This window comes from Parus major, chromosome 1, assembly GCF_001522545.3.
Source record: "Parus major isolate Abel chromosome 1, Parus_major1.1, whole genome shotgun sequence".
Taxonomy (NCBI): Eukaryota; Metazoa; Chordata; class Aves; order Passeriformes; family Paridae; genus Parus; species Parus major.
Window position 1 is genome coordinate 60,807,228 of NC_031768.1, and position 27,086 is coordinate 60,834,313.

The 27,086-nt window shown below is 35.3% G+C and overlaps 1 protein-coding gene across 11 annotated transcripts in view; it reads left to right on the top strand.

Annotated features, from left to right (window-relative positions):
* LRCH1 (leucine rich repeats and calponin homology domain containing 1) overlaps positions 1-27,086 on the top strand; it is a 111,509-nt gene that overhangs the window by 41,459 nt on the left and 42,964 nt on the right. For all 11 annotated transcript variants that reach the window (XR_001520542.3, XR_001520546.3, XR_001520547.3 and 8 more), the window contains exons 2-10: positions 7,568-7,712; positions 10,620-10,746; positions 16,079-16,184; positions 16,670-16,806; positions 18,021-18,148; positions 19,689-19,773; positions 23,951-24,056; positions 25,165-25,277; positions 26,783-26,850. Coding sequence is in view for 3 of the 11 variants with exons in the window: in XM_015622327.3 (XP_015477813.1) it covers positions 7,568-7,712; positions 10,620-10,746; positions 16,079-16,184; positions 16,670-16,806; positions 18,021-18,148; positions 19,689-19,773; positions 23,951-24,056; positions 25,165-25,277; positions 26,783-26,850 (1,015 nt within the window). In the remaining 8 variants the exon portion in view is untranslated. The remainder of the gene's footprint in view (positions 1-7,567; positions 7,713-10,619; positions 10,747-16,078; positions 16,185-16,669; positions 16,807-18,020; positions 18,149-19,688; positions 19,774-23,950; positions 24,057-25,164; positions 25,278-26,782; positions 26,851-27,086) is intronic.

Here is a 27,086-nt window from a genome sequence, read left to right on the forward strand (position 1 = left end):
TGGGAGTGATAAAGCCACTGGGTGGGCACCTGATGGCCAGCTAGGGTCAATTCACCATAGTCCACATCTGTTTGTACACTTATGGAGGTCTGTAGGAATAATCCTGTTGTCTGGTTTTTAGGGAATCTTATGTACTTTCACACCAGATTCATATCCCAAAGATTTTTTCTGTCAGTCTTAACTGACAGAAAAACCCAAGCCATTTTTGTTCTACAGAGGAAGAAATGGAAGGTAAAGGAGAAATTTAAATGTTGTATGTTGGCTCCTAAAAGTAGGTGCAATAATGAAGCAGACTGCTATAGTAACCTTCTTTTTTTATTATTCTTTCAGACTTGTGGTACTCTTGAATATGTTTCTTGCAGAGAAATTTCCTTTCATCTCCTTGGAACTGAAGTGTGCCAGGGAGATAATAATGAGAATATACTCCCCTTTTGCTCTCTCCTTCCCCTCTTATTTCACACAGAGGAAGCAAAAAACCCTGAAGTGATGTTTGCACAAAATTTTGGAATCACTGGGAGAGCCAATTTATGCTGCTGGATTGCTCTGGGCTAATTAGGGCATTACCTGAGAAAAAAAATATAGGATGCATGTTTCTTATATTTGGCCATACTTTATTGCAGGTCCCCGTGGAAAATTCAGCTGTATATTCCATTGTGGAGTGATGGATGGAATAGAGTAAATAAGGATTACTGGAGTGGAATGCAGTCAGGGTCTTTGTCAAAAGTATCCTCATTTTGGCCAAATGTTGCTATTGCTGTACTAGAGATGGTTCAAGGATGCCTTATATTCTTGCATCATCTGAATTAAGGTTGAGAAAAAGTACTTCAATGTGACTATTTAAAAACAGACTTTTTAAGGGCTTTGCCCTGTTGGAAATCAGTGTATATATTTGCTTCCTGCAGTAATGGTTGCCACATTTGTCATCTTTTGAAAACTGTGGTGGGCGGGTGACAGGTTCACCGGAGTGCCCAGGGGTGATTTTAAAGTGAACCTTCCTGTTTCTGCCCCCTTCATCCGCCGGGGATGGGTTCTGAAAGAAGCAAAAGGAGAAACACCCTTGCAGGGTGTTGGCCAAGTCTGTGGGATCGGGGCCCCCTCTAGTGGTGACATGTCTGCCAGGCTCTACGATTTGCTGTTCTCAGCCTGTTTTTATTCAGTCCGGGTTCTTCCCTGCCTTTCCTCTAAATCCCGCATTTAGTTCCTCTCTGTATTAGGCCTTTAACTTGCCCACGTATTATTCACAGTGGTAAAGGAGAAACTTTTGATGTGTTAAATCTAATGATTAAAAGAAAAGTGGATACAAAAGTAAACGTATGATCACTTTGAAATTTCCTACATCTCTAGCATAATCTTAATTTAACGGTAACTTTGAGGTGGAAATTTTTAATGTTGGTTCTTAAATTAATGAATGGGAGACATATGGAAATGGACAACATGCTGACAGTGCTCAAAAGTAGTGCTTACCAAGTGTATGAGATGTCAGAGTTGCTTCATAATCTCTTTAAAATACTTGTCTTGCAAGGTCTGTATGTTTTTATCTTTCTGCCTGAGACAGATGCACTTTCTACATATTTTGAGTTGGCAGCTGTATATCTGGCCTCATTGTTAATCAATATGCAGGTGCTATTGTTGCATACTATGGGATCAATAATGATGACTTTGCTAGGAATCAACATCAGACCTTTTTTAAAATTTGATAGAAATTGTACTTTCAGAAGGAAAAGCTTTGAGCCTATGCATTACTATGTCACGATATTTTTTCTAATAGGTAAGCAGATTTTTTTTTTTACTTTACTGGATGTTCTTTGTCTTCTGTTATTTGTTATTCTGTTTGCTAAATAGCTGAAATAGAAATGTCTCTTAGTGAAGAAATGCCATGCATTTTTTTGGCATAATTGTCATGAGTAGAGCAGAATGCATTTGATGCCAGAGGCAGTGGAGGTCTTTGCTGCGTCTTTGTCGCTTATGAAGCATCACTGTCCTAGAAGTTGCTGACTGCAGTATAAGCTGGCTGTACACCCAGGATGTTATTCATAAATTTTGGCAGAGGGAGAGGACGAGTAAGTATCCTGCCAAGAGAATGGAGATAATGACAACTTGTAGGGCATGTCGTAAAACTATGTAGCACTTCATAGTTCTGTTAGTGTTTTCGTGACTAATGGATAACATTTGTCTCTAGAATGGTGGATATTCCTACTATTTAGGGGGAAGGCTGGAACAAAGTAATTGCTCCATTAGAGAGCACTGACATTTGATTGATTCTCATAGGTGCAATTACATTGATCATTACTTGCCTTCTTTGCCAAAGCAGGGGATAGCGTTGCCAAAGATCTGAAGTGCACTTTAAGTAGATATTCCAAAAGGTGTCCAAGATACTGTGCCATCATTTGTGGCTTCAGTTCCTAATGAAGATGTACCTTGCTAATGAGAAAATGCAGACTTCCTCAAAGCCTGATAAAACTATGGGGAGCTTACTGTAAAAAAGCAGAGCTCCGTGTGGTTATGCCTTTATAGATTTCTTTATATATTTTCTAATGTTATTATTTGCATTAAGAAATTAGGGTTGAACTTACTATTTTTTTAAGCTTTTACAGTAAATTGTTTGAATTCCTTGTCAAATGCATCTCAAACATCTCATTTGAATACTTTGAATGGTCTCTTAGTGCAAATGCAAATAGCTTCTTCAAAATGATTCCTGTCTTTTATTCAGTAAGTGATTAATCCTACAGGAAAAAAAGGGAACATAGTGGGCTGGAATTAAGGTTGTTTGGGCGACTTTTTTCCCTTGCAATTTCTTGGTTTCAGAACTTCATAGCAAATACTTTATATATATGTATCTTTACTTTTTTTCCTGTTCAGTAGTGGATAGATGCTTGTAGCACAATTTCAGTTTTTGTCTATTGCAGGTTTGTGTGCTAGAAACATAAACTTACAGTGAATTTGTCTAACATCTGAAATGTGTAAATCACTTCTTAATAAACTACTTTCTTTAAAGTCCTTTGTCAAGTTTTATGATGTAGTAGTGCATGTGCATTTTTTTTTAAGGAATTACTTCTACAGTTTAAACTCTTAAGTTGTTTAGCTCTCCCATGAATAGTGTGCGATTTTAAATTAGTAATGTAATAGTAACTGATATTTAATAATAATCAATAGAAAGTAAAATTGGAGCACTTCAGTAGCTTTAGTGAAAGAAATGTAACTATCTAATTTCCAATACTATTTTGGATATTTTGACAAAATAATTTTGGTTTTTGCAGTGCAGTTTTTTATACCATGTCTATATAGTTTAGATATGTATAGTGGCACTTGGTTGTCTGGCTGTAAATTGTGAACTCAGGAAAGGCCTACTCAGTGGTGGCACTTCATTGTGGTGGAGGTTGTCAGAGCTGTAGGAATGAAAAGGTTTTGCCACAAGGATGGGGGTGAGTAATTACTGCTGTAATGGCAGCGTGGTTCCTGGCCATGCAGTGTGCCAGTCACTAAACAAGGCTTGGAGTCTTCTGTTAAATGTTTATTTACCAGTGTGAACTTTTTTGCTTTTTATTGTTCACTCCCAGCTAAGGAAGTGCTTATTTTGTGCAGTTCCTGTCTGGCTTCCAGCATGGTAACATTTCTCATACAAAAGCCGTGTCATTGTGCCAGAATTCTGCTGACTCTTAAAGATCAAGATTCTATCTAATATTTTTCTAAAGTGGCTTGCTTATTTTTCTGTGTTCTGTTGCTTTACTTTGGAGTTCTAACAAACTTGTTCTTGGCAGGGAAATATGAAGTGAAGCCAGATGTAATTTGAAGATGTCTTGGTGTCACAAATAATGAATGAATGGTGTATTTAATCTAAAACAGGAAGCTCACTCCATTGCATGGACTCCCCCTGCCCCATTGTTTTGTATTTGGGTCACCTATTTCATAATGGAACTTATAGGAAATAGTGACCTCAGGAGAAACCTACCTGTGCTGTCTTGGCAACTGTGAAATGTCTGTCTGCTAGCGTAGATTCATTAATTAGATCTTCCTTGTGTTGCATAGTCTAAGCAAATTATTCAAATTTCTTTTAAACACCAGCAAATTCCTCTCCATTCATTTTCATTTCTGTAGCAAAAGCCAGTCTGTAAAGTAACTTACTTCATTATTAGTAATTACCAAGAGCTATTCTTCAAAGTAGTGATGTAAGGAGGATGTGTAGTTTAGCAATTTGGGAAGTGTAAAGGTTTGCAGGAAGAAACAAAAGGTTTGCCAACTAGTTCTTTCTGTACTTTAAAAGTATTGTTGCAAGCGGTTTAAAAGTGTGGTTTCTGCATTCTTCCTTTTCCCTAAATAACCCAAGAATGCCTTAGCAAAAATATTTTTCAGAAGGTTTGTGTATGGTGACAACCGAGATACATGCACACTGTTTTTCTCAGTATGCTCAAATGGTTCTGCTGTTTCCTAAAGCTTAAACCTTTATATTTTATTCTGGAACTTGTATTTCAGGTTAACTCTGAGTTTTGTACAGATATACTGTAAGATGCAGAAAGTTGAGGCAAAGGTACCTTCATTTAAAGTAGTATCAAAATAATTATGTAAACTTCAGAGGTTTCTCTACATGTTTGTATGGGCTTATAAGGTACGGTATAAAACTGTTATGCAGGCCGTTTTCCTTTTAATTTCTTACAGCATGTGCTTTCCTGTTGGAATTTTCAGAAAGCTGCTAAGCTTTCTTCACAGCTGCATCATGTTCAGAGGCTCACATTCAATCTAGGATTGTATAAAAGCAATCCGTTTCCTTCTTTAACTTCCATATGATCAGGGAGGTCTATTTTTTTGCAAAAGTGATACCACCAGTTAAAAATGTGATGGGAATTCTGCATGGCAGATTCCATTCCAGTACTGTGTTCCACAAAGACATTCAGATTTTCTATTAATGTTACCTTCTATCAGTAAATTATAGTGGCAAACTTCTGCTCTTTCTATTAAGTTGTGTTACAATAGTGTAAATAAAACGTGCAGTTTTTATTCCTCTGCCTTATGAGTAGATTGGATTTTTTAAAATCATTTTTGTTATCATAATCATTATTTAGGAAGCAACAGTAGATACAAATGTTGAAGTTATCTTACTGTGAAAACTAGACAGCAACAAATAATTGACTTCCTTTGTTGTGCATGTAGCATGTCCTATAAGCCATGGTTCTGTGGATGACAGGTAGGGATTTGTGTGTTATGATCTGTGGTTTTTGTTTTTCTTTCATCAGTTTAACAGAGTAAAAACCTTGAGTACAAAAGATAGCAATAAATAATGAAAAAAAAAAAGGGCATTTAACTGTGTTAGTAATGTCTGTTCTAGCTGCAGGGTCAATCTAGTTCCTATTTTGCTTTTTTGCGATACTAAAATTTTTCAAGAGTTAGTTAAATATTGTGGCAACAGTCTTTTATTTGATATGAAGATAAATGAGAATAGGCATGAAGAGGGAGTTAAGGTGGCAGGCTGCAGTTTTAGGAGCTTAAGAAGAGGTAACATTTTAGTGTTCACAGATTTTGATCTGTGTATCACTGGAGAGAGATCAGGTAAAGGATGGGTTGTTACACTCTTATCTAGTGCTACACAGGTTATTTTCACTCCAGACAGAGAGTTCACTCATCTGGATTTTGCTGCTCCTTCCTCTTTAAAGGACAAAGTGAGCGGGGGATGTTCCTGGCAATGTCACCACAGAAAAGCATGATTTTAAAAAAACAAGGTTTTCTTTGCAATCAAATTGTAAAATGTGAATAGCCCCTGCATGATTCAAAAAGTTACAGTGTGGCAGTCTTCTATTAATATCTGATAATAAACATTGCTAGAAAGGTAGCAGAATCCTTTTGGAATGCCATGCTGCTAAACAAGTGCTCTCAGGATAAATAGAAAACAGTAGAGAATTAAAAGCACTAAACCAGGGCAACAATGAAGTGCTTTCTCCTGCTTTGAAACAGTAGTAAGAGTTACTCAACAGGGAATGCTTTAGTTTGATGTCAGAAATGAAGGGAAGCAGAACCTGAGGTAATGCTGCATCTAAACACCATCAAAGCCTGGTAAGAGAAAGCAGAGCAATTAGAGTTGCTGTTGTATAGTAACTTAGAAGTGAATAATTTTGCTTGAGGTGCTCAATTCAATCATGCTACCATTAGGGTCAGCAGAGCTGCTCTCAGCTACTGCTGCTGTTGGCCATCACAATTGTCTTGGTAGGGGATGGAATAATGGAACCAACTTCTTTTTGGAAGCAGTGAGGTGAAGCAAAGTGAAGGCTGGCAAGAATAGAATGTGCTGAATTTCAATTTCCATTGCAGGAGACAAAAACAAAACTGGTAAGTCTTCTGGCTGGTGATAGGTCTGAATTCAAGCTGTGCTTCTGCACAGCAAACTTCAAAGGAAGTTAAAAAATTCTTCAGACTTCTACCTGTTTGTTCACAAAAAACAAAAATATGATTTATGGCCCTAAAGACAGGGGATAGATCATCAGAGCCAAGGAAATAATCCATACTTTGACTGCTTTTTCCTTTTTAGTTTAAGTAAGCTCTGAAATAAGTTTTGAAGGATCAGGTACTAGGCTTAAAATAGCAGTGAAGTGAGATTAAGTTCTGTTTTTTTTCCTTACCTTCAGATAACTCACTTTTTGCGTGGGTACATTCCTGTTCCTTCCACTTAACAGGTGACTGACCATTCTTCAGGTCAGGTTATCAAGCTGGTGACATGGGTAGGGAGCATTTGTGTAGTTTCTGAGGATATTTGTTCGGCAACACTAAACAATGATTTGAACCCAGTTGATTCAGTTGAATGCTGACATGCATTATTATTTTATAACCTGAGTTCACATCAGTACTACTTAGGATACCTCATTCTTCATACAGTGGTAGTTAAGTAACAAAACTCAGTAACATTTTTTCCTCCTTATTTTCCTTTCTGTCTGTGTGCTTAGAATGGGAAATGAAGAATGAATAACTGATCAAAAGTCAAACTGATAATTTGTTCTGTGGGTACAAGGGATTGGGTGTTCTGTATCTTAAGGGATTGGAATCCATCACTGTTGCCTTGTATGTACTTCTGTAAAATCCATTCTTGAAGACCACCACTGTTTCTTTGGGTTGCATTCATTTATAAATGGTTTAGACCCAGTAAATACAGGTCAGTTTGAAAAATTACCTGAATTAATCTGTCTGTTTAAAGAAATTAAAGATGCAATCCTGGTTGGCTTGTTTTCTCTCAATGCTGTTATTTGCAGAGGTCTCACTCTGTATTGGCTAGATCTTTGGATATATTATATGAGCTTTGGAATCTGCTTGCAACTATTTCCTCAGCATATCGAGTCCCGCAAATAATTACTTTTTACTAGACCAAATAAATCCTAATTGAATGTTTGCTCTTTTGTATGCAGCCTGTTCCATTCCAAAACTGTAAGAGTTTGTGCTAGTTTTACTTTGCATAATAAAGATACTGATCTAATTTGCTGTCTCCCTGTAAATTATATTTATTCAGTTACTTTAATGAAGTGCAGCTTTTCAAAGCACATCTTTCTAATGGTTCAAAAAAATGTATCTTCTCTCTTTTTCCTCTTTTCAGATTTATCCAAGAATAGGTTAACTGAAGTTCCTACGGAGTTGTGCCATTTTGTCTCTCTGGAAACACTAAATCTATACCACAATTGTATCAAAGTTATACCAGATGCCATAGTAAACTTGCAAATGCTAACTTACTTAAATTTGAGGTAAGTTTATCTTTGACATATTTTTCTTGTTTATTTGCAAATATGCAAAGCTTTTTTTGTTTGCACTTTCTTAAGATTCTGAACAATTGACTGCATTTTTTCATGTTACTGAAAAGGGTAATGCAAAAGCTCATTGGTTTTAGAGACAGCTCTGTATGAAGGCATCACAAATGCCAAAATGTAAAAATAATTGCTAAAAGAAAACCAAGCAATATTAATCCAGTTCTGTCCCTTAATCTTCTAACAAATCCAGAATCCTAATTGCATCCAAACAGTTGTATTGTTTTCATTCACTTCTGATGACAAATTTTGAAAAGCTTGACATACATTTTGCAGTTAAAAAAATGGAGGGGCAGAGACAGGATTTATATTTTCCACCATGGGGAATGGAATGGAAGAGTGTGATACAATATCTATCACTAGCATAGTTATATTATGAAAGAAATATAGCTACTGTCTTTTTTAGGAGAAAGTGGCAAAGAATTAGACATCTTTGCCTCCTTTCCAGGAAAAATCTGTGTGAATACTTATCAGTACAGAGAATTGCTGTTAGTTCAAGTGCAGGTGAATGTGCATGTGCTCTTGATGGAGGGCAGGTGAGCCTTTTCTCAACTGGAGCAAGGTGTGGAGTTTTCTTTGCAGTTAACGGTGTAAAAACTGTAATAGTGAAGATAGAACACTCTAGTCTTTGTGAGAATGAGGTCTGGGTAGAGGGTGGAGTGGCTCTTGACCTTTTAAATTCAGGGAATGAAGGTTTAATCATCGGTTTTATCAACACTGAGGATCTTCCATGAATCTGTATTATTACTGTACAGCAGTTTTGACCACTGTGGACCAATATTTTGGTTCTAAAAATAGAAGTGGAAAAGTGTGTTCTGAGTATCTGCACACATACAAGAAATAGGACTTGAGATTTTGAGTTACTATTTGTTAGATATACATAAAGAACTTAAAAACTGCATTAAGTCATTAAATATACATAGAACATCTTGGTAAATTTAGGAATTAGAATTAAGTTGCTTAGAACTTAGTGAGACCTTGAATTAGAACTCTGTAGTGATAGAATTTGTCTGAGTCATCACAAAACTGTAACGGATTTTATATCACATACGACAGTAAATTGGACAAAATAAAGGGATTTTTTTCATTTGATTAAGTAATTGACATTTCTCTCAGTTTAAAATCCCCTCTTCACTTGAATATGCCCTTCCCTATGTTATTTGAACATAGTGAACAGTCTGAACAAGGAAATACATTCTTGAGTTTCTAACCACGTTGTTTCTTGGCAAGAAATACATAATAGATTTAAAATGCATATCTTTCTGCCTGTTACCAGAAGAGCCCATATGTTAAATAGCATTGGAAAGTGATGCCAAGAGAACTATATATAGTCTTTGGGCCTTGGTAGATACAGTTCATGTTTTATTTAAAGAAATTCCTTTGAAACTAATGATGATTTATTACTCACTTGCCCTGGTTATGTTCCTTATCTCTTAGTGGGTTACATCTGAGTTCTGTGGAGCTTAAAAATTATTTTCATTTTTTAACTATGTCTGATCTGTCATATAGGGTTACTGTTCAAGAGTCTAAGGTGCCTCAATTTGAGTTCTTTAGAACTTGAAAAACAAATTTCCAAGTAATTTTTTGTAGGAGTCGTGTCTTGTTCTTATGTAAGGACATTAGAATTAAGAAATCTGGCTCCACAATAAGCAATGATACTTTTTTGCAGCTGATGCTGGTTAGTAGTTGGATTTCTCATTTTTATTTTCTTTGGGATATTGATATCCATCTGTATCCTGGTGTGTGCAACAGAGATATGATAGTAGTTTGCTTTGTACAACATTTTGAGACTGTTGTGTGGAGCATGAATATTCATCTCTATATGCACACTGTAGCATCTCTTTGTAGCACACTGTTGGATTGACACTTGAAGAAATGCTTTGAAACTTGTGGAATTTTGATTTTTGTTTGTTTTTGTTTCACCTCAATATTGCAACTCCTACTGAAATTACACAGGGCAACTTTTGCCATGTGTTTCCGGAGTTCAGTCATCTGTCTTTTCTTTCTGAAGAAAATTAATTATTTTAATAATAATTATTATTACATTTAATTAAATTAATTATTTTAATAATTAAAATTGTTTCTATTGGGGTGCCACTTTAAGTTACTATTCATTGTTTTACTATGGGTTAGTAATTATAGAAAATGTTATATTTTAAGAAAACTTTTAAATATTCTAGGACAGAGTAATGACTATTTTATTCTGATGAGCATGAAGTTTCTTCTGGGAATTGAGCCACAAATTATTTTTTTAAATTTTGTGGACATCACAAAGGGTCATGACATTTATCATCTTTAAGCTCTAGTTTAGGAGTCTTGGAAGAAAATGAACTGCTGGTAGTCCCAGAAATTTTTGCTGTATTTACCTGGGTTAATAGCACAAAACCACAGAACAAAGCGTACCAAGTAGTCTTCAACTATAAATGTGCTTTAATTTAATTGAGAAAATAACCATTTTGCCTGTAATTTATATATTTGTCTTTCAGCTGTAACAAAGGCATCCATTTTAATGGCACCTAAAACCACAGGAATGTTTAAATACTTGCAAAATGCTGTCTCAGTTGACTTTCCTGTATTCATTAGGAAGGGAAACAGCTTTTCTGTGACAGATTTGTTACGATGCTGTTAAACTGATACATTTTTTCCAGAGTGGTAAATTCCACAATATTTTTAGTCAATAATCAGGTATTTCTGAAATGTGTCTTCTCAATGATTGCCTTTGAAAATTTTAATTTTATCTGCATAAAATATGACCCGTGAAAAAGAAGAAATTTTGCAGCTCTCAGAGTTTATGTGAGTATACAGTAGAACACCACTGATGCTTTTAATATTTTTGTTTTGTTGCAGTCGAAATCAGCTTTCTTCTTTGCCAGCTTGCCTGTGTGGTCTTCCTCTAAAAGTCTTAATTGCAAGTAACAATAAGCTAGGTTCCCTTCCAGAAGAGATAGGTCAGCTAAAACAGTTAATGGAATTGGTATGTTACTGATCTTTTTTTTCACTTTTTATTTTGAGTTCTTCTGAGTTTAAATAAAAACAGTAAAATTCACATTTCACATATATTTGAACAAGTGCTTAATAATATAATGTAGTTTGCAAAACTTAAGATTTTAACTTCTCAAGTGTGATGAATAGTAACACAATAAGAGTTTCCTTTATGTTCTTCAGGACTCTTTTAAGCATCATCACTGCCCTCAGTTCATTCAAAGCTCAAAGTTCCTCATCTTCGCGATTTTTGCTCACTGCCTGCCCTTGGCTCCCTGTTTCACTCTATCAAGTTCATAAGTTCTGGCACCAGGCTCTGCAAGGTTGTACCCCACCGTAGCACCCTCCCCTCCTGCTTCCTTTCTGTGTTGTTACTATCTGCTTACCACACTGCATTCCACTCATGATACCCGTCTTATCAGTCTATTTTCATTTTATTTCACTACATTTGTCATGCAACCTTCCTTTCCTGGAACACCCATCTAAACAGATCTACAAAATGATTATACACTTCTTGTTTTCGAAGCTGTCCACATGAGTAGTGTTTCTACAAGCAGTAGATAATTTAGAATATATTGTCCAGTCAATGACAGTCTGAAAAAGCAAAACTTACTTAGTACTATAGCTTAAAATTATTTTAATTGCACATGTTTGTGGAAAATATATATGAGAATGCTTCCCTTTCTCTCCTTTTCTCTTCCTCTGCTGTAAAGTGTAGGCTGAGACTCTGAATTATTTATGACATAAGTCTTCTAGTTTGTTTAGAACTTTTGAGATACAAATTGACAAACTGTTTTGACACTGATAATTTATGCATAGTAAAACAATCATATTTTAACTTCCTTCTAGCTGCTGGTATCTCCATGGACAACATTTACCTTGCATATCTTTTCTGTACCTTGAAAGTGCCTTATTATCATATTCTTGTTTTTATAATAGCAGTTCCTCCAATAAATTATGTTACAGAAATTCAAAACATTGCTTGAGGCCCCAGCCCTGCTATTAATTCTTCATAGGTCATATGAAGTGGCAACTGTGGGGCTTTTTCCTTCTGATATTCTTGAGCAACATCCTGTGGTATCAGTCTTCTGTTATATATTACAATTGTTGTGGCTGTTGATGAGGATGGTGGGGAGATAGTTACCTTTTCCTTTCTGAGTTATGACTGAGTTCAAAACTACCAAGTTTGTTTTGTTTGGTGAGCATTATCAATTAATCTTATAAAATATTTTAAATTTTTGTGTGTCTCTGATGGGTTTGGTGCTATTTGCACAGATGGTCCTGATTTAATTATTCTTAAAAATGTGTTAGGTTATAGCACTGCTTTTGTTGTGCTTAAAATAGACACAGTAAAAGGTGATGGTTCCAGTTTTATAAATAATTTAAGTTAAATTTAGTAAAAGTTTAGTAAAACTTTCTAAGTTTTCAAGTACTTTAGTACTTTTTAAGTTTTTAAGTAAAAAGCTTGAAATCAATGTTGATTATACCCAAAGCAGATTGGGTTTGTTTAGTTGAAGCGCATCATGTGTTTAAATTCTGGAATTCTGGATATTCATATTGCTTTCCAGTTATAGTATAGTTTCAGTGTTACTGTTTGTCATGAAGAGCAAAACAATTCTTGCTCTGGATATTTCATATGAGAGCTCTAGCTACATGTCACTTTGGTAGCCTAGAAGATATATGAAAACTGAAAAAGGTCTGATGCTTGTTCTTTGTGGTTTAGAAGGGTTTTTTGGGGGGAAGGGGAGGGGGTGAATGAAGAACAAGTTTTTGTTAAATTGAGCGTGAGTCTGTTCAAATGAGGGGATTACACATTTTGATGCTACCATGTGTGTTTGGTACATTTCTAGCGAAATGAGTTGCACTATTTAACTGGAAATGACATAACTGTGATGTATTGGGTGAAGCAAATAGTGCTAGGATTGAGAGTGGGGGGGATCTGTGTTGGCAAGTGTAATATAGAGCAGTTTAGATAATAAGGTGATCATTGTTCTAAAATGAGTAAAAGAGATAAACAAACAGGATTAAGTCATATTACAGTTGCACAAAAAATTCAGCTGTGTGAGAGCAATGCCAGCCTGAATAGCATGGGATTCAAGCAGAAGCCCTCTGGCAGGGAGTGTTGTTTTGGTGTGTACACAGTGCTGGATAGACCCTGAGATGCCACCTGGCTCTGTGCAGTTCTCCTATGAATAGGACATTTCTAAGCAACCTCAGGTTCCCCAAATGTTTCACAAGCTGCATGCAGTGAGATCTGGGTATACATAGCAAAGGGTTCTTTTTAGCTACCTTTTTAACACAAAATTTATTCCTGTAGTCACTGTAGAATGATGCAGGCATAATTTACTTCAAATTAGATCTCTCCAATAAACTCTGCATTTTCCCTTCTATCCTCCAAAATGGGATAGGTAATGGTTTTCCTATTACACATGTGTATTTTTATGAATTTCCTTCCTGTAGCATAGAATAACTTTCATATTACATGCAGAAAACTTTCAGGTATTTTTTAAATTTAGGAATCTGACAGCTTTGGTGGTTGTAACATAATTTTTTCTCCCTGCAGAGATTTGGCAAAAAATTTGGCTGGGAAATTTACTTTTACTTGCTGCAAAAAAATCTTTAATTCAATCATGCCTCTCCTGTCAGCTAGGAGGGTGCAAAATTAATGTGAAGATAATCTGAAACTTACTTTCTGCCAAAGAAAGCAATTAGATAGAGATGGCTCAGTAATTGTACCCAAAAATATCAGATGTACAGTAAAATTCTATTCTCCATCCAGTATTGCACTTCTGTCTTCTTCAGGTAACAGCCCTCTCCATCTCTGGGATGCTCCTATCTCATGGTGGAAGCCTTCAAATTTCTCACCTGGGATTTATGTCCTTTACCTCATTTATGTGATCAGAGACAGCAGCCTGACCGTGAGGGACGTGCTGCCTGCTGTTTCCTAAAAGGGTCCATGTGCTCATGTATTGTGTAATTTTTTTTACTGTTCAGTATGGCTTCTATGTCACAAGCTCTGAAGGAACCCAGGTGCTTTTTTAGGAATAATGGCTCGGTCAGGAGTCCCGAATTTAAAGTTACATAAGGAGGAAGTTCGTCTCAATTTGAATGGTTTGGATAAACTTCTGTGCGTGTGTATGAATAAATAAGTTAATATGAAGTAAGAGTACCTTACTGTTTTTTTCTGTTTATCTTGCTGAACATATATGCTGAATTTGATTGCTTTAAGGCCATTTAAACATTATCATAAACAAAGGGAAACAGTTGATGATTTTACTTTCATCTTACTCAGCTTCATTCCACAGAAATGAATGTTAAATTTCCTTAATATAATGAATGTTCAGTAAAAACCTTCCATTTCTCTGATTTTGACAAATTGCCTTGTCATGACAGGTCATGGCCTATCTGGTGAGAACAAAATAGAATTAATACAAGAGGTCTGACATCAGCAAACATTAGTTCCCCGTGGAACTTGAGTGTTTGCACTTAAGTTACTTGTAAATGTCTCTGAAGCTGAGTTCAAACTACTGATTGCGTAGTTCCTTAAAAAATCAGTAGCTATCAAAAACCATAGGTGTTTGATAGCATTGCTTCCATTACTGCCAAAGTAATGAGAAAGTTTAACACTGTCTCTGTCACATACACACTCATAATAATATGACACTCATCAAGAGCATAACTACAAATAAATGTTACAAGTCTTTGTTTTCCATGGTTATTCAAACAAAAGAATAAAAAAAGCAAGTTGGACTACAGCATTTAGTAGGATGAAGGATACTTCTGTCTCTAGAGATCTTGTGAATGCTGACATGCTGTCACAACAGATCAGTCTTACTGAGGATGTTTTGAAAGGCTGTAAGTGGAAGTGGACTTTGTTTTTGAGGTTGCACACTGTCAGCTTTCTTTTTCTTTTTTTGATGCTTCCTCTAGAATTCTCTGTCTCTTTCCCTGCCTTGTTCTGGTGTGTGTGCCTAAGTACACTTGGTCTAGAGTTTCTTTGCCACAAGGTGACTTTAAATTCCGTGCTCTAAAAATTAAGTATCTAATTATGAAGTAATTTAAAGACTGTCAATTAAAAATAGGACAGTAAAGCTTTAAAAATAAATGGTCAGGGAACAGTACAATTAACCAAACTTTGTGACAGCTGACAGCCAGGGCAAAAATGCACTCATTAGCTGGGATTTTTAATTTCCTTGTCTAAGAGCTACAGTAATTTCCGGACTATGTTTTGAGAAGGGAAGGAAGTCTTGGCAGCAGTAAGACTCTATTACAAGAAGAAACTTGTTGGATGCAGGGAAAAGCATTGCCAGATCACATTTTGGTTTTACTATCATTTTTTTGTTAACTAGATTTTAGGCCCAAAGATAGGGAGTTAATATAATGCTTTTGACTGGTATTAAAGCAAGCATCTTCAAAAACATGACTTGGAAATCTGGCTTCTCAAACTTTTGTAGTCAAAGAACTCCCAGATACTTAATAAATCCATTTGGAACAGTTGAGAGAGTAGGACTATTCTGTTGGCTTTTCAGGAAAATTGGGCATTGCCCCATTTAGCTTTCATACTGTGAAATACCGTTTCCATCTTTTAGTACAGAAATGACAGCATAACTGGGACATTACTCAAACTTGCAGGTTGCCTGGGATGTAAGCAGAGGTTTTAATGTTTATTTGTCAGTAAAAATGGTAGCTAGTGTGTAACAATTGTCCCATTGCAGACTGACTTAATCCAAGAGGTTGATCTTTAATACACATATATAGCAGTTTCTTGAGTTACGTAATGCTAAACAAGCTCTGTCCCTTTTTGTTATGGACTACTATGTGCTGTGATGATCAAATATATGCCTTTACTGAGCACCAGTAACAATCAATACAAAATGCTATTGCTGTATTATTATTTTATTTTGCTTAAATATTCCATCTAGAAGAACAAGAACATTTTTAAAAACTCAGATCCACACACTATGATTTTTACATTTCATGCTAACATATTTGGTTATATAATCACTATACTGAATTCTTCATATGAGGAAAAGAGCAAGAAATTAGAACTTCTTAAGTAGAATATTTGAATATTTCTGTAGAAATTAAATTAAATTTCAGAAAAACCTCATTCTTCAGCTAAGAATTTGGTCTGGTTTTAAGTAATGTGCAAACATTTTCCCATATATATTTTTTTTTTTTTCATTGTAACTACCGGACATATTGTTGCATTTTTTCAGGTAAATAACATGTCACAATGATAATAGCAAGTTAGCTATGCTTGTATTATGGAACATGTAGGAGCTGAAAGTTCATTATTATTTGTTATTACTGTTTTACTGTAGGATGTCAGCTGTAATGAAATCACAGCTTTACCACAGCAAATAGGCCAGTTGAAATCCTTAAGAGAACTGAATGTCAGAAGAAATTACCTCGAAGTTTTACCCCAAGGTAAAAGCAAATGACGAAAATAATATCTTTACAGTAGCTCTTCTTATAATTTTGAAAGTATTTTTAATCATATAAATAGGTGTGATTAAAAAGTAGCTTTTACCTTGTGTTCAAATTTATTCCATTTGGGTCTGAAGAACATAACATTCAGTGGTATCCACTGAAGAACAGTGTGTTAGGTTTCTTCAATGTATCTTTATGCTTCTAGGCGACTTCTAAGTTAAACAAGTGTCTGAATGCTGTGTGGGAACTGTCAGCTGAGTTTCGGGAAAATAAATTTCAAAGTATTTGTTTTAGAATTTATTGTCACTTGTATAACAACAACTCTCATTTCTCAGTATAAAATGGAATAAATGTTGATCTTGTTGCTCCCTGAGTTTGTATTTTTCCTGAATGCAAAAGAAGGGTTATTCAGAAATATTTTATTATTTTATGCAAAAAATAAAAACAGATATAACACCTTCTCTCCTTTTTATTACTTTTAGAACTAGTACAGCTTCCCTTGGTAAAGTTTGACTTTTCCTGCAATAAAGTGCTTGTGATTCCAATTTGTTTTAGAAAGATGGTGCAGTTACAAGTATTACTGCTTGAGAATAATCCTTTACAATCTCCACCAGCACAAGTAAGTTACACTTATAATTTAAGCTATGCTTTGATATTGGATGGCTGCTAACACATTTTAGACTATAAAATGTCACCTTCTGAAATTGCAGGCTTCTGAATTTCAGTCTTCACAGACTGTTGATAGTTGTTGACATATAAATAAGACATAGGATGGATCTGAATAAGACAGAAAAAATATCCTCTGTTCTCAATATGAATTTGTACAGCACTTAAACCAACATACATCTAGAAGATGTCCATTCTGTTAGCTGTTTATTTTTGTCATTTCCATCTGCATATGGAAGTTAACCTTGGAATATATATATAATTTTGAAAAAGAATAATGATAAACTTACTGGGTAATTTTTCTTTCTGTTAGAAAGAATCTAAAAGGTTCTACAGTGATATGCTAACTTTAACTTAAAAACATGCAGATAGTCTAAAATATAATCCATGTGTAATTTGTTTCACTTTATAGTGTAAATTTATAGATTGTGATACACAAAGAAATAAAACTCCTCTTTGGAACTGTAGGCCACTCTGAGTAATAAAGATGAATGAATGCAACCTCTGTTTGCTGCTTAAGGTCATTTTTGTTGTTGTTAACTTACTGCACAGTAGATTCAAACTGCGTCTCTGAAAGCTGCACTTGTTCTAGATCAGCAGCTGTTGAAATAAATAAGACTTCTTGTTACATTGGGGAAATGCTTCTCATAGTCAATAGTGATGCTACCTATAAACTAAAAAAATACAAAACAAGAGGTGTGCACTTAAAGAAATTTCTAAAATGAAGGTGAATTGAATCATCAGTATGCTTGGACACTACCAAAAACAATGGGACCATAAATATAAAGAGCACTCTGGTTCATTAAATGTCATCATACACTAATTTTGAAAAATAATTAGTTACTCAATTTATAGTTAGTAAAAGGGCATACCATATATTTTAATATATTTCTTTTTGAGTTAGAAGTTAATTTGGTTTTTTTGGAAGTAGAATACATTATTTTCTTTTTTTTCTTAGTCTCTGAGGGTATTTATATTGGTGCACACAAATAATTGAGTATATAATTGAAGTACTTATTAATTAAAAAAAGGGTAAAACCTAATTTCCTTTAAGTGGAATTTATAATGATAGTTGAATTTCAGGGAGTTTTACACTAAATGATACTTGAAATAAATTAACTTTTTTTTAATTCTAGTTATAAACCTAATTTTTTCCTTGTTCCACAGATTTGTACAAAGGGTAAGGTGCATATATTCAAATATCTGACTGTACAAGCCTGTCAGATTAAAACAGCAGACTCGCTGTATCTTAATGCCATAGAACCACAGCATTTGCCACAACCTGTGGAAGAGAGGTATGTATGAAAGTCTTGCTCGGTGTTTCAGATAGTAATAATCAGGTAGTTACATTAGGTGTTGATGCACGTTTGTGACATCTTAATTATTTTTGTAATTCATCCAAAGTCATCTGTCAAACAAAGAGAACTGCATGAATGTCGAGATGCTTTTAAAATGAATCGTGCTGATTTGTTAGCAAAATGAGGCAAGATCTTCGATGTATTGCATCAGACTTGTAGGAAATGGCATCTTGTACCACGGTTTAAGGACAGGAACCAGATACAAAGCAGCTCCTTTCTATAAGAATCTCCATAGCTGGCTGGAAATCAGCTTTTAGCTCAGTCTTTCTTTGCTAACAAGGGCAGTGTAATATAACCAATCAGAGAAAGAATGGTGTCTTTGAAGAGAAGTACTCAATGAAAACAAAGTGTTGATATGAATAATAGTAGAGATGTTACTGCTAAGACCCTGGGGAAAAAACCAAAACAAGAGCTGTTATGGAATCCCCCTTTCAATTATCTCAGTAGGGTTTGAATCAAATTGTTTTCCTCCATGTACCTTTGGAGGTACCTTTGTAAATTTTTATCAGAGAAATGTCAAAGGTGAGAAGAATCCAGGATGAAGAATAGGTGTTCCATTTGGGAAACACCTGCTGGTTTTCTGTTTTGTTCTTTTAGTATACAAGGAAATTGACAGGGATGTCATGTCCTGCCTGGTATCTTGGTCATTTTGAAGAGTACAGGTTAGGGTTAGGGGATGGTACCAAGTAGATTTCCAAAGGCAGTTTCTACAAAACAGTCTTCTGTGTTTACTCATAAGAGATAATTTAAGATTAGGATTAATGAATCAGATACCTTATTCATGGGAAGACTGATAAAGCTTCAATCTTAAATTGCTGTGTCAATCTGATTTCAGTATCCCAGTATTCAGGATAGAAGATAAAGGGATAATAAGATAATTTTTTTTAAAAAAGTTAGGTGATTATTGCATCTAATAGTGCACTTTAAAATGAGGAGAGGTCATATTGGGTATTGAAACCAGAATAGAGAACATTTGCTCTTATTACAGTAATTTTCTCAAAACCCTAAATTCCAAAGTCTATTTTAAGGCACCAAAAGGAGGTTTCTGTGTTAATAATTACTTCAAGCCTGAGGGAGATAAGAGTTCTGTTTTAATAGATCAATGGTTACAATTAAATCAGTTGACTCCACTTTGAGTTTTACTATTTTGGTTTCTTCTCCCATGGCTAAATTGCTTCAGTCCTGTGCTGCTTAGCTAGTAACTAAGCATTTTTGCCTAGTGTATAGACAAAAGCAAGCTGATAGCAGATGATTTCTGTTGTTTCATTAATCCTTAGACTATCTAGCCATTCAATCTGATCTATTTTACCATCACCAGATTGTAAATGTTTAGCGTTTTACTCTACTAGGCAATTTCACTTTTTGCCATTAAGAATAGTGTGAAATTTGCTCAGAGTTAAGTGAAACCAGAACAGAATTTGAATGTAAATGCTATGATAGCTTTTTACTGATTTTTAATTTTTTTATTCACATCTAGCATTGATGACATCTACCCAAGTAAAAAAGACTCAGATTCAGGTGTTGGTAGTGACAATGGTGATAAACGTTTGTCAGCAACAGAGGTAAGTTACCTGCCTTTTGTGTCAAACTCCTCTTCCAGCACTCGTATTTTGACTGTGTTTTAAGTTGGGTAATGTATGAAAAGATTTTTAGACTTAAAAACTTCAGTGAGATACTTGCTTCCAAATGGTTACAGATTTACCAATAGTGAAAATTCTCTACCGTTTTCTGACAGTTTACATAATCTAGAGAATGAGAAACAAACCAGAATTCATGTCTGCTGTTTTCAGCAAAGTAAACATGCTAACCGGTTACAAGCTGATGATTTCTCACATATTTTTCTCTTTGCCTGATTACTCTTTCCTGTTGGGAATTTACAGTGCCCGGTCCTAATATGTTCTGTTATGTGGTTATGGCAGCTTACTGTAGTGTAGAAATTTTAGAGACTTTGCAGATTTTACTGTGTTTAAATGTTCTGGCAGCTAGGCAATGCTGAAAGTAAACTTTCAGATCTTTTTCTGAACTTTAATGTCTTTACTGAGCAAAGAGGATAGCTTTGTGGGACTAGTGTTATCCTAAGCAGTTAGAACTGATTCACAGAGGTACTTTTCTGAGACACTGCTTAGCTGAACAGGGCACTAAATCTTTGTGGAATTGAACTGAATAGATAAGGATAAATAACTCAATAATTTGCAGTATAAGCCAGTGATGATGGCTCTTTCTGTAATGTACAATAATGGGATTTGTGGTATGACCTAGTGGGAAATGATCCACAATAAAAAGATGACCTTCTTACTACATAAAGTAACGTTCTACTGATTCTTTAGTGTTTTTCTCCTTCTTTGAAACAAATGTAGGAAGTGTCAAGCTTAGGTACTGAATTTATAGGTACTCAAAAGCAAATTGAACATGAATCCACTTACTCACTGATTAGTCTTTTAAATGCAGTAGTACTTCTAAAAACTCCACAAATTTCCAAGTGTTTGGGCAAGTTTCTTGGTAGATGGAAGTGAAGCAATATTGTTATGATTTCTAACCAAAACTCTGATGGTTTACCTCTAGCTGTAAGAGCGTTCAGTCTGTTCAGAGACACAAACTGTTTTGCCAGTTGTACGCTTCCTGAAGCTCAGTTGGCTTGTTAATGATACTGTTATCCCAGAATTTCCTCTTTAGCTATAAATTGCAAAAAAAATTTTGAAGACTACCAACAGTGAACCAATACATTTTTAGTAGCACAAAGCTTTTTTTTTATATAAGAGCAATTTACTTATTCTATCCCCACCTGACTGCTGCTCTACTTTTAAGGAGAAATAGATGCTGAGATAAGTAATCCCAAATGTATTTGGTAGAAAATTTAGCACTCAATTTCCTTCTGATGTGACCTTTAATACCTGTGTAACACATGGGAAACACATTGTGCAAGCAATATTATCATGATGCAAATACAGGTTCATGTGTGTTGTTACTTACAGTCAGAAAGTTGCATACCAAACATTGGATAAACATTAAATGATCAGTCATAAAACAATCATTAAAACATGTTTCTGGGGATATTTAATGAATATAAATTACTGTTTTGTCTGGAGGGTAGTAGCTATTGAGTTTCTATTTTGTTACAGAAAATACTACGTCATTTTTCATGTGTAACTTAATAACATAAATTAATCACTTGTTGGAACACCAAAGTAGTTTTTAGGAAGCCTGCTAATTGACTGGATGAATACAGAGGAGGGAGTACTTGATGAAATGAACTGTTTATGTATCTCTCTCAGACTTGGTAAGGTGCTTAGAGCATCGGTTTTCCCAGTTGTAGCCATCCTGGGCATTTCAAGTGAAAGATACCTTGTAGAATTGCTGTAAAATTGATCATTGCAACTTGAAGGCGAATTCTGCCTTAAGGCAATGTACCATCTACCCCATCTTTTAGGAAAAGTACAGCATTTTGATTAATTTTACCCCTTCATTTGGCTTATTTTTCCTTGACTTAAAATTCATTAGAATGAGATTAGAATGGTCTCTGTGCTTTATTACCCATATGAGTGATAGATTAGTACCAGCACAAATATATATGAAGAATCTTTCAAAGTGCATCATCTCAGTTCTGTCTTAAGATAATGTTAGGTATTTTTGATTCTTATATATCTATTGTCTTCTGTTGATACTGAATAAAAAATACAACTGTGGAAGAAGGAAGTTGGATATAGTATTTCACCTGTGAAAGAGCAATGCTTTTGTATTATCCAAGGCTGTTTTGGATAGTTTTTGTTTCATAGTTTAGTGGCAGGAAACACCTGGAAAATGAGTTGCAGAATTCTATAGGTCCTGAAAATGAGACATAGCCTGTTAAAGGAATATTTTTTTGTTTCCAAGTTGAATGGTCTGCTCCTTTTTTAAACCAACACTCCAAAATATTTTCCTCGAAGTGTGTGTTACTCTGCTGAGAAAAAAAAAATAGTACCTGCTTTGGATCCAGAACTTCTAGTAATCTCTGTAGGAACATTTTACTGTACTATTTTCAAAGGATAGTTGAACAATTAATACAACATGAACTTTGATCTAGAATAATTAAATTTAGTACTTAAATGTCATATAAGAGACAGCCTTAAAGAGAAGGAACTTCGCTGTAACGTTGGTTGTCTGAATGAATTTATATTGTACCTGTCTTTTTTTTTTTTTTAAGCTGTTGGGCTGTCATTGCTTCAGATATAAAAGACTTTTGTGTTTAGGGTACCTGGAGTATTTATTTTCTGTTGGAGATATTAAATGGTTTAATTTTAAAATACCATTAAATTTAAAATTTAAAATTTATTTTAAAAAGGCTTTATGAAGGCCCTGGACACTCTTGTGAATTTTTTTGTCCATAAACTGAAGAATATAGGCAGTGAATTCATAGAGTTAATAACATGCAGTTTATTCATCAGAAAGAACATTCATTGTGGTCCACGTTTACAACATGTTTAGAGTCTAAGGTATTCTTGGAAAATAGGAGTAATCACATGTATCTTTGATAGAGTTTTTAAGAGCAAGGTGGATTTGCTCCATCCTTTATCACAAACTTTAGCTTCAGGAGTTAAGAAGTACTTTCTACATAGATTATGAACATATAAAAGTAGCAAGAATGGCAAACTTACACTAGAAATTAGCTGGAGTTAAATAATTGATTATATGAAACACATTGCATTGCAGACCTTTTTTGTTTCAGTGGTCTGAACTGATAAAATGGGAAATATAATTTCCATAATAAATATATTTTTCAAGGATATGGAACACAGTGCTATGTGTATTATAGCAGTTATAAATAAATATTACATGTATGGAAAATGTATGCACAGAGTAGCAAGTTACAGAAACACATCATTTGAAGAATGAGCATCACTCATGGGTTTACTGGAAAATACATTTGCAAAGTTCTGAGACTGTTGTAGTGCTAAGTTCTCTGTCTTAGGGGAGCAAGAATGAAAACTTGGCCTCTTCTACCAACTGTGCTTTTGCTCTAGCTCACCTCAGGAGGGGATGTGAGCAGGTCCCACTTGAGCAGGTCACTGCTGGCCCGATGAGAAACAGAGCCATAGTGGCCTGGGACACAATTGTGTCTGTGGTTCCTTGTGCAGCTGCTATCTGTATAGACAGGATAGGCTTGTAGATGCAAATCATGTGTTTTAGTGTACCAGCTAATACAGCTGAAAAAATGGGTGAGCTTTTAAGTCAGAAAAAGCTAATGTACTTGAGAGTCTATGCTCTTTTTTTTCCAGCTCTGTAAGTTGATATAATTAAAGATGTTGCCTTCCTTGATGTTGATCTTGCTTGCTGTAGGCATTCAGTTCAGAAGCTGCATGGTAAAGCAGGGGGGAAGAATTGTGGAGGGAAAGAGAAAAAGGTCTGTTATATGAGGCTCAGTGTTTCTACAGACTTCGGTGGGTACAAGGAGGCCCTGTTTTCAGCTGCCCAGGGAAGCATGGAGAGCAGCACAGTGCAGTGGTGTCAGTGCAAGGAGAGGACTAGTGCAGTGAGTAAGACAGGAAAACAGGACATGTGAATTGTTCCACTTGGCAAACCTCCTGTGAGCATGTATTCAGTGTGACTACAACTTCTTCCAGCAGGATGTGGTCATGTTAGATGCTCTGGTGTCCTCTCCCATGTTAATTTGCAGCTCTTTAGAGTGAGCACTCACGTTTACATGTACATTTTTATCATTCTTGGTTTAAGCTGGGACTAGTGTTTCTCTTATTTTTTTCCTAGCCATCTGATGAAGATACTATCAGCTTTAATGTTCCGATGTCAGACATTGTGGAAGAAGATCATATTATAAAGGATGATTCAGGTCACCATGCTAACTCAAGAAAAGGTTGGAATGTGAAAAACATGGAGGTTAAATACAGGGAAATTCTGTTGTTGGTTCCATGCCTGCCTACTTACCCAGAAGGCTTTGGGCATGCCTGTGCAGTTGTGTAAAAATGAAAGAAGTATGCTACTTAGGAAGTTTTACTATACTGAATTGAGTCTTTCTAGTAATTTTCCATAGCAGTTCCAAAAATCTCACTGCACCTTGTCTCAAGAGTTAGTAAGATCTGATTCTGATAGGGTGAAAAAAGTTAAAGTTGTCTTGAGCCACGCTATCCAACAACTAATACCAAATGTTCAGTAATTTAGCAAAGTGCAGTAACAGAGTCTATAGCTGGACTTAGTGTGTATATGAAGCTTTTTTAGTCAGTTATCATCACCCCTGGAAATGGGTAAATCTCTTTGTATTTTGTGAGAGGTCTGATTTTATCCATTTTTTTTAAAGTAACTTCTATTTTTCTAAATTACACTACATACTAATAAACAGTGGTACTCCGAGTTCTGCACATATTCATAATAAATGGCAGGATGAAGTCAGCAAGTTACATATGGAAGCCACATAAATAGGAGATGGTATATCCTCAGTTTTACTCACTTTAATGAACTTCCATTGAGATACTCCTCAGAATTTGGTAGAATATGAAGAGAGATAACAGGATTATATCCTACAGTGTTTATTAGCAAACTGGAGAGGATAAGTCATAGGATCATGTCCTTGGAAATAGTATATGCAGGCAAGAGATTGGGACAGGCTCTGAATAATTTTGCTGGGTGTTTGATGGCTTGTTACAGCAATTGACAATTGCAAGTCACTGCCTAAGACATCTGAATGTCTTAAAACACTGCACAGTTGTCCAGCTGTTCTTAACTGGTACTGCCAAGACAGACTTGGTGTAGTTCAAAACTGGCTCCATCAATGCCTGCTGTGGTGCTTCTGATATACAACTGTACATGCCCAGGGAGTGGATTTATTACAACTTAGAAATTAATTGGCATCCTGTTTGCAATGAAAGGATCTTAACCTGTTTGAAATTTTTAATTTGAATTTAAACTTTGTTTTTGAAATCATTCTGCTTTTCTTTATTTTCCTTGCTTTTTATATTCATTCATAGTGGAATTCCATCAAGGATCTTCACGTACGTTTGTCAATGATAAGTCACGAGAAACAGGAAACCAGTTTGATGAATCGGATACTCTTACTTCGGAGTTTATGAACTACATTAAGGCAAGTTTGTGACAATGCTAGTGGGGAAAATATTCCACTACTTTCATAAGTGCAGAGTAAACAGGAATGATAAGCAGCAGATATTTTAAGGAATAAGATATTGCAGCTGATATTCATTGTTTCAAAAATATACAGAAAGCAGAAATAAGCAGGTAGGTTTAAAATTATTCAATTGATCTAGGACGATTTACCAAGAACTCTATTTAGGATATGTGAGAGTTTACTATGTTTAAGGCTTTAAGAAAAATGGCAGGTTCGTTCTGTGCTATTTGCTTTATATTTTGAATTGAGTGATTTTTTGTGTGTTACATTGCTAAAATGCGAGATGATTTTGTGCTAGCTGTGGTGGCTAAACTTTTAAAATAATGTTGTAGTAGTAAAATATATTTTCCTAGTTTTTTAAACATTATGGTAGGAGTTGAGAGATCCTTAAAATGGTATCAAATCACCTTCTAGAAAAAGTGCTGCATTTTTGTTGTCTTATGGTATGTACCCTTGTTATAGAAAAACATCATGGTCTTAATTCCTGTAAGGTAAAGAAAGATGAAAAAGAATGGCTTTATTCATTCTGCTAGGGATTGTCACTGGGAAATGAGCCATCATTGGAGAGTGTTAGAGAAGCTGGTACACTCCTCAGTGTCACATACAGCAGAATTGGGTAGAATTTATTGGTACTGAGTGATGCAACTGATGTGCCAAACACAGGACACAAAAGAAGATAAGCCTCTGTTTTCTGCTGTTTGTTCTCTACAAGTACAAATACACATTCATTCAGAGAGCTCCAGTCTTTACTGGCAGCTGAACTACTTCAGTGCTCCTGCCTGTCTGAGATGAAAGATCTGCAAAACACCAAGTGGAAGCATTAAAGAGATTCAGGTTTTCAAATAAATAGCACTTCATATTTATAGCTGTGGGGGATGCAGTTTATGACTACATTGAACCCAGGATAACTGTCTGACTGATAGGAATTCCTGGATGCAACTTCTGTTCAGATTTGTTCCTTCTAAAAAAAATAAGTGATTCACAACTGTCAAAATTGTCAAATATGAATCCTGTTAATAATTATGCATGTAGTACATAATTGCCAAATAATTGCCAAACATGTTTGCATGTTTGGAATTTCCTTGCTTTGTAAACAAATCTGGCTGCAGTAGGAGAGCAAGTAGGAGGAGAGTTGGTTAACTGAAGCATTGTTTCTATATGCCAGAAAGTCAGAAACGGAATCTGGGACATAGAACAAAGAATTCTTATGCTGCCTGACTTTCTTTTTACAGTTAAAGGAGGGTAAGGGCTGTTGACCTCAATAAAATCTTCTGAATAGGAGAGCTTGTTATCAGTATCTTAAAAGGGTGTAGAGTGAGGAATGGAGCAGAAGTGTTGGATTGCTTCAACCAGCCAGCCTAAAATGTTACATAAATTAGGTCAGCGCTGAGTTGGAAAGCAAAATTTATCTGCCTACTTAATTGCAAAGTTCAGTTCTCATTATCACTTTTATCTGCTTACAGAGCAGAGCAGCAGAGTGTGATGAATTATTGAGAATAGAAGAGGACACGCAATGGCAAGCAGACGAAATGTGAGTATTTTTTATGTATCTCTTAATAATTAGCTGTGCCATTTTATTAGTTTGACCAGGACTTGTATGACTTTGCTGTTTAATAATTTTCTAGATTTGGAGGCATGACAATAGCATAACCTTGCACTTCGTGTGTGCTGAGTGTTTTACATTTTAATGCTGATTGGAGTGGATGTTGTATTTCAACTAGTTAATTTGTATGCCCCAGTAATTTTTTTTATCTATGTAGAATGCAG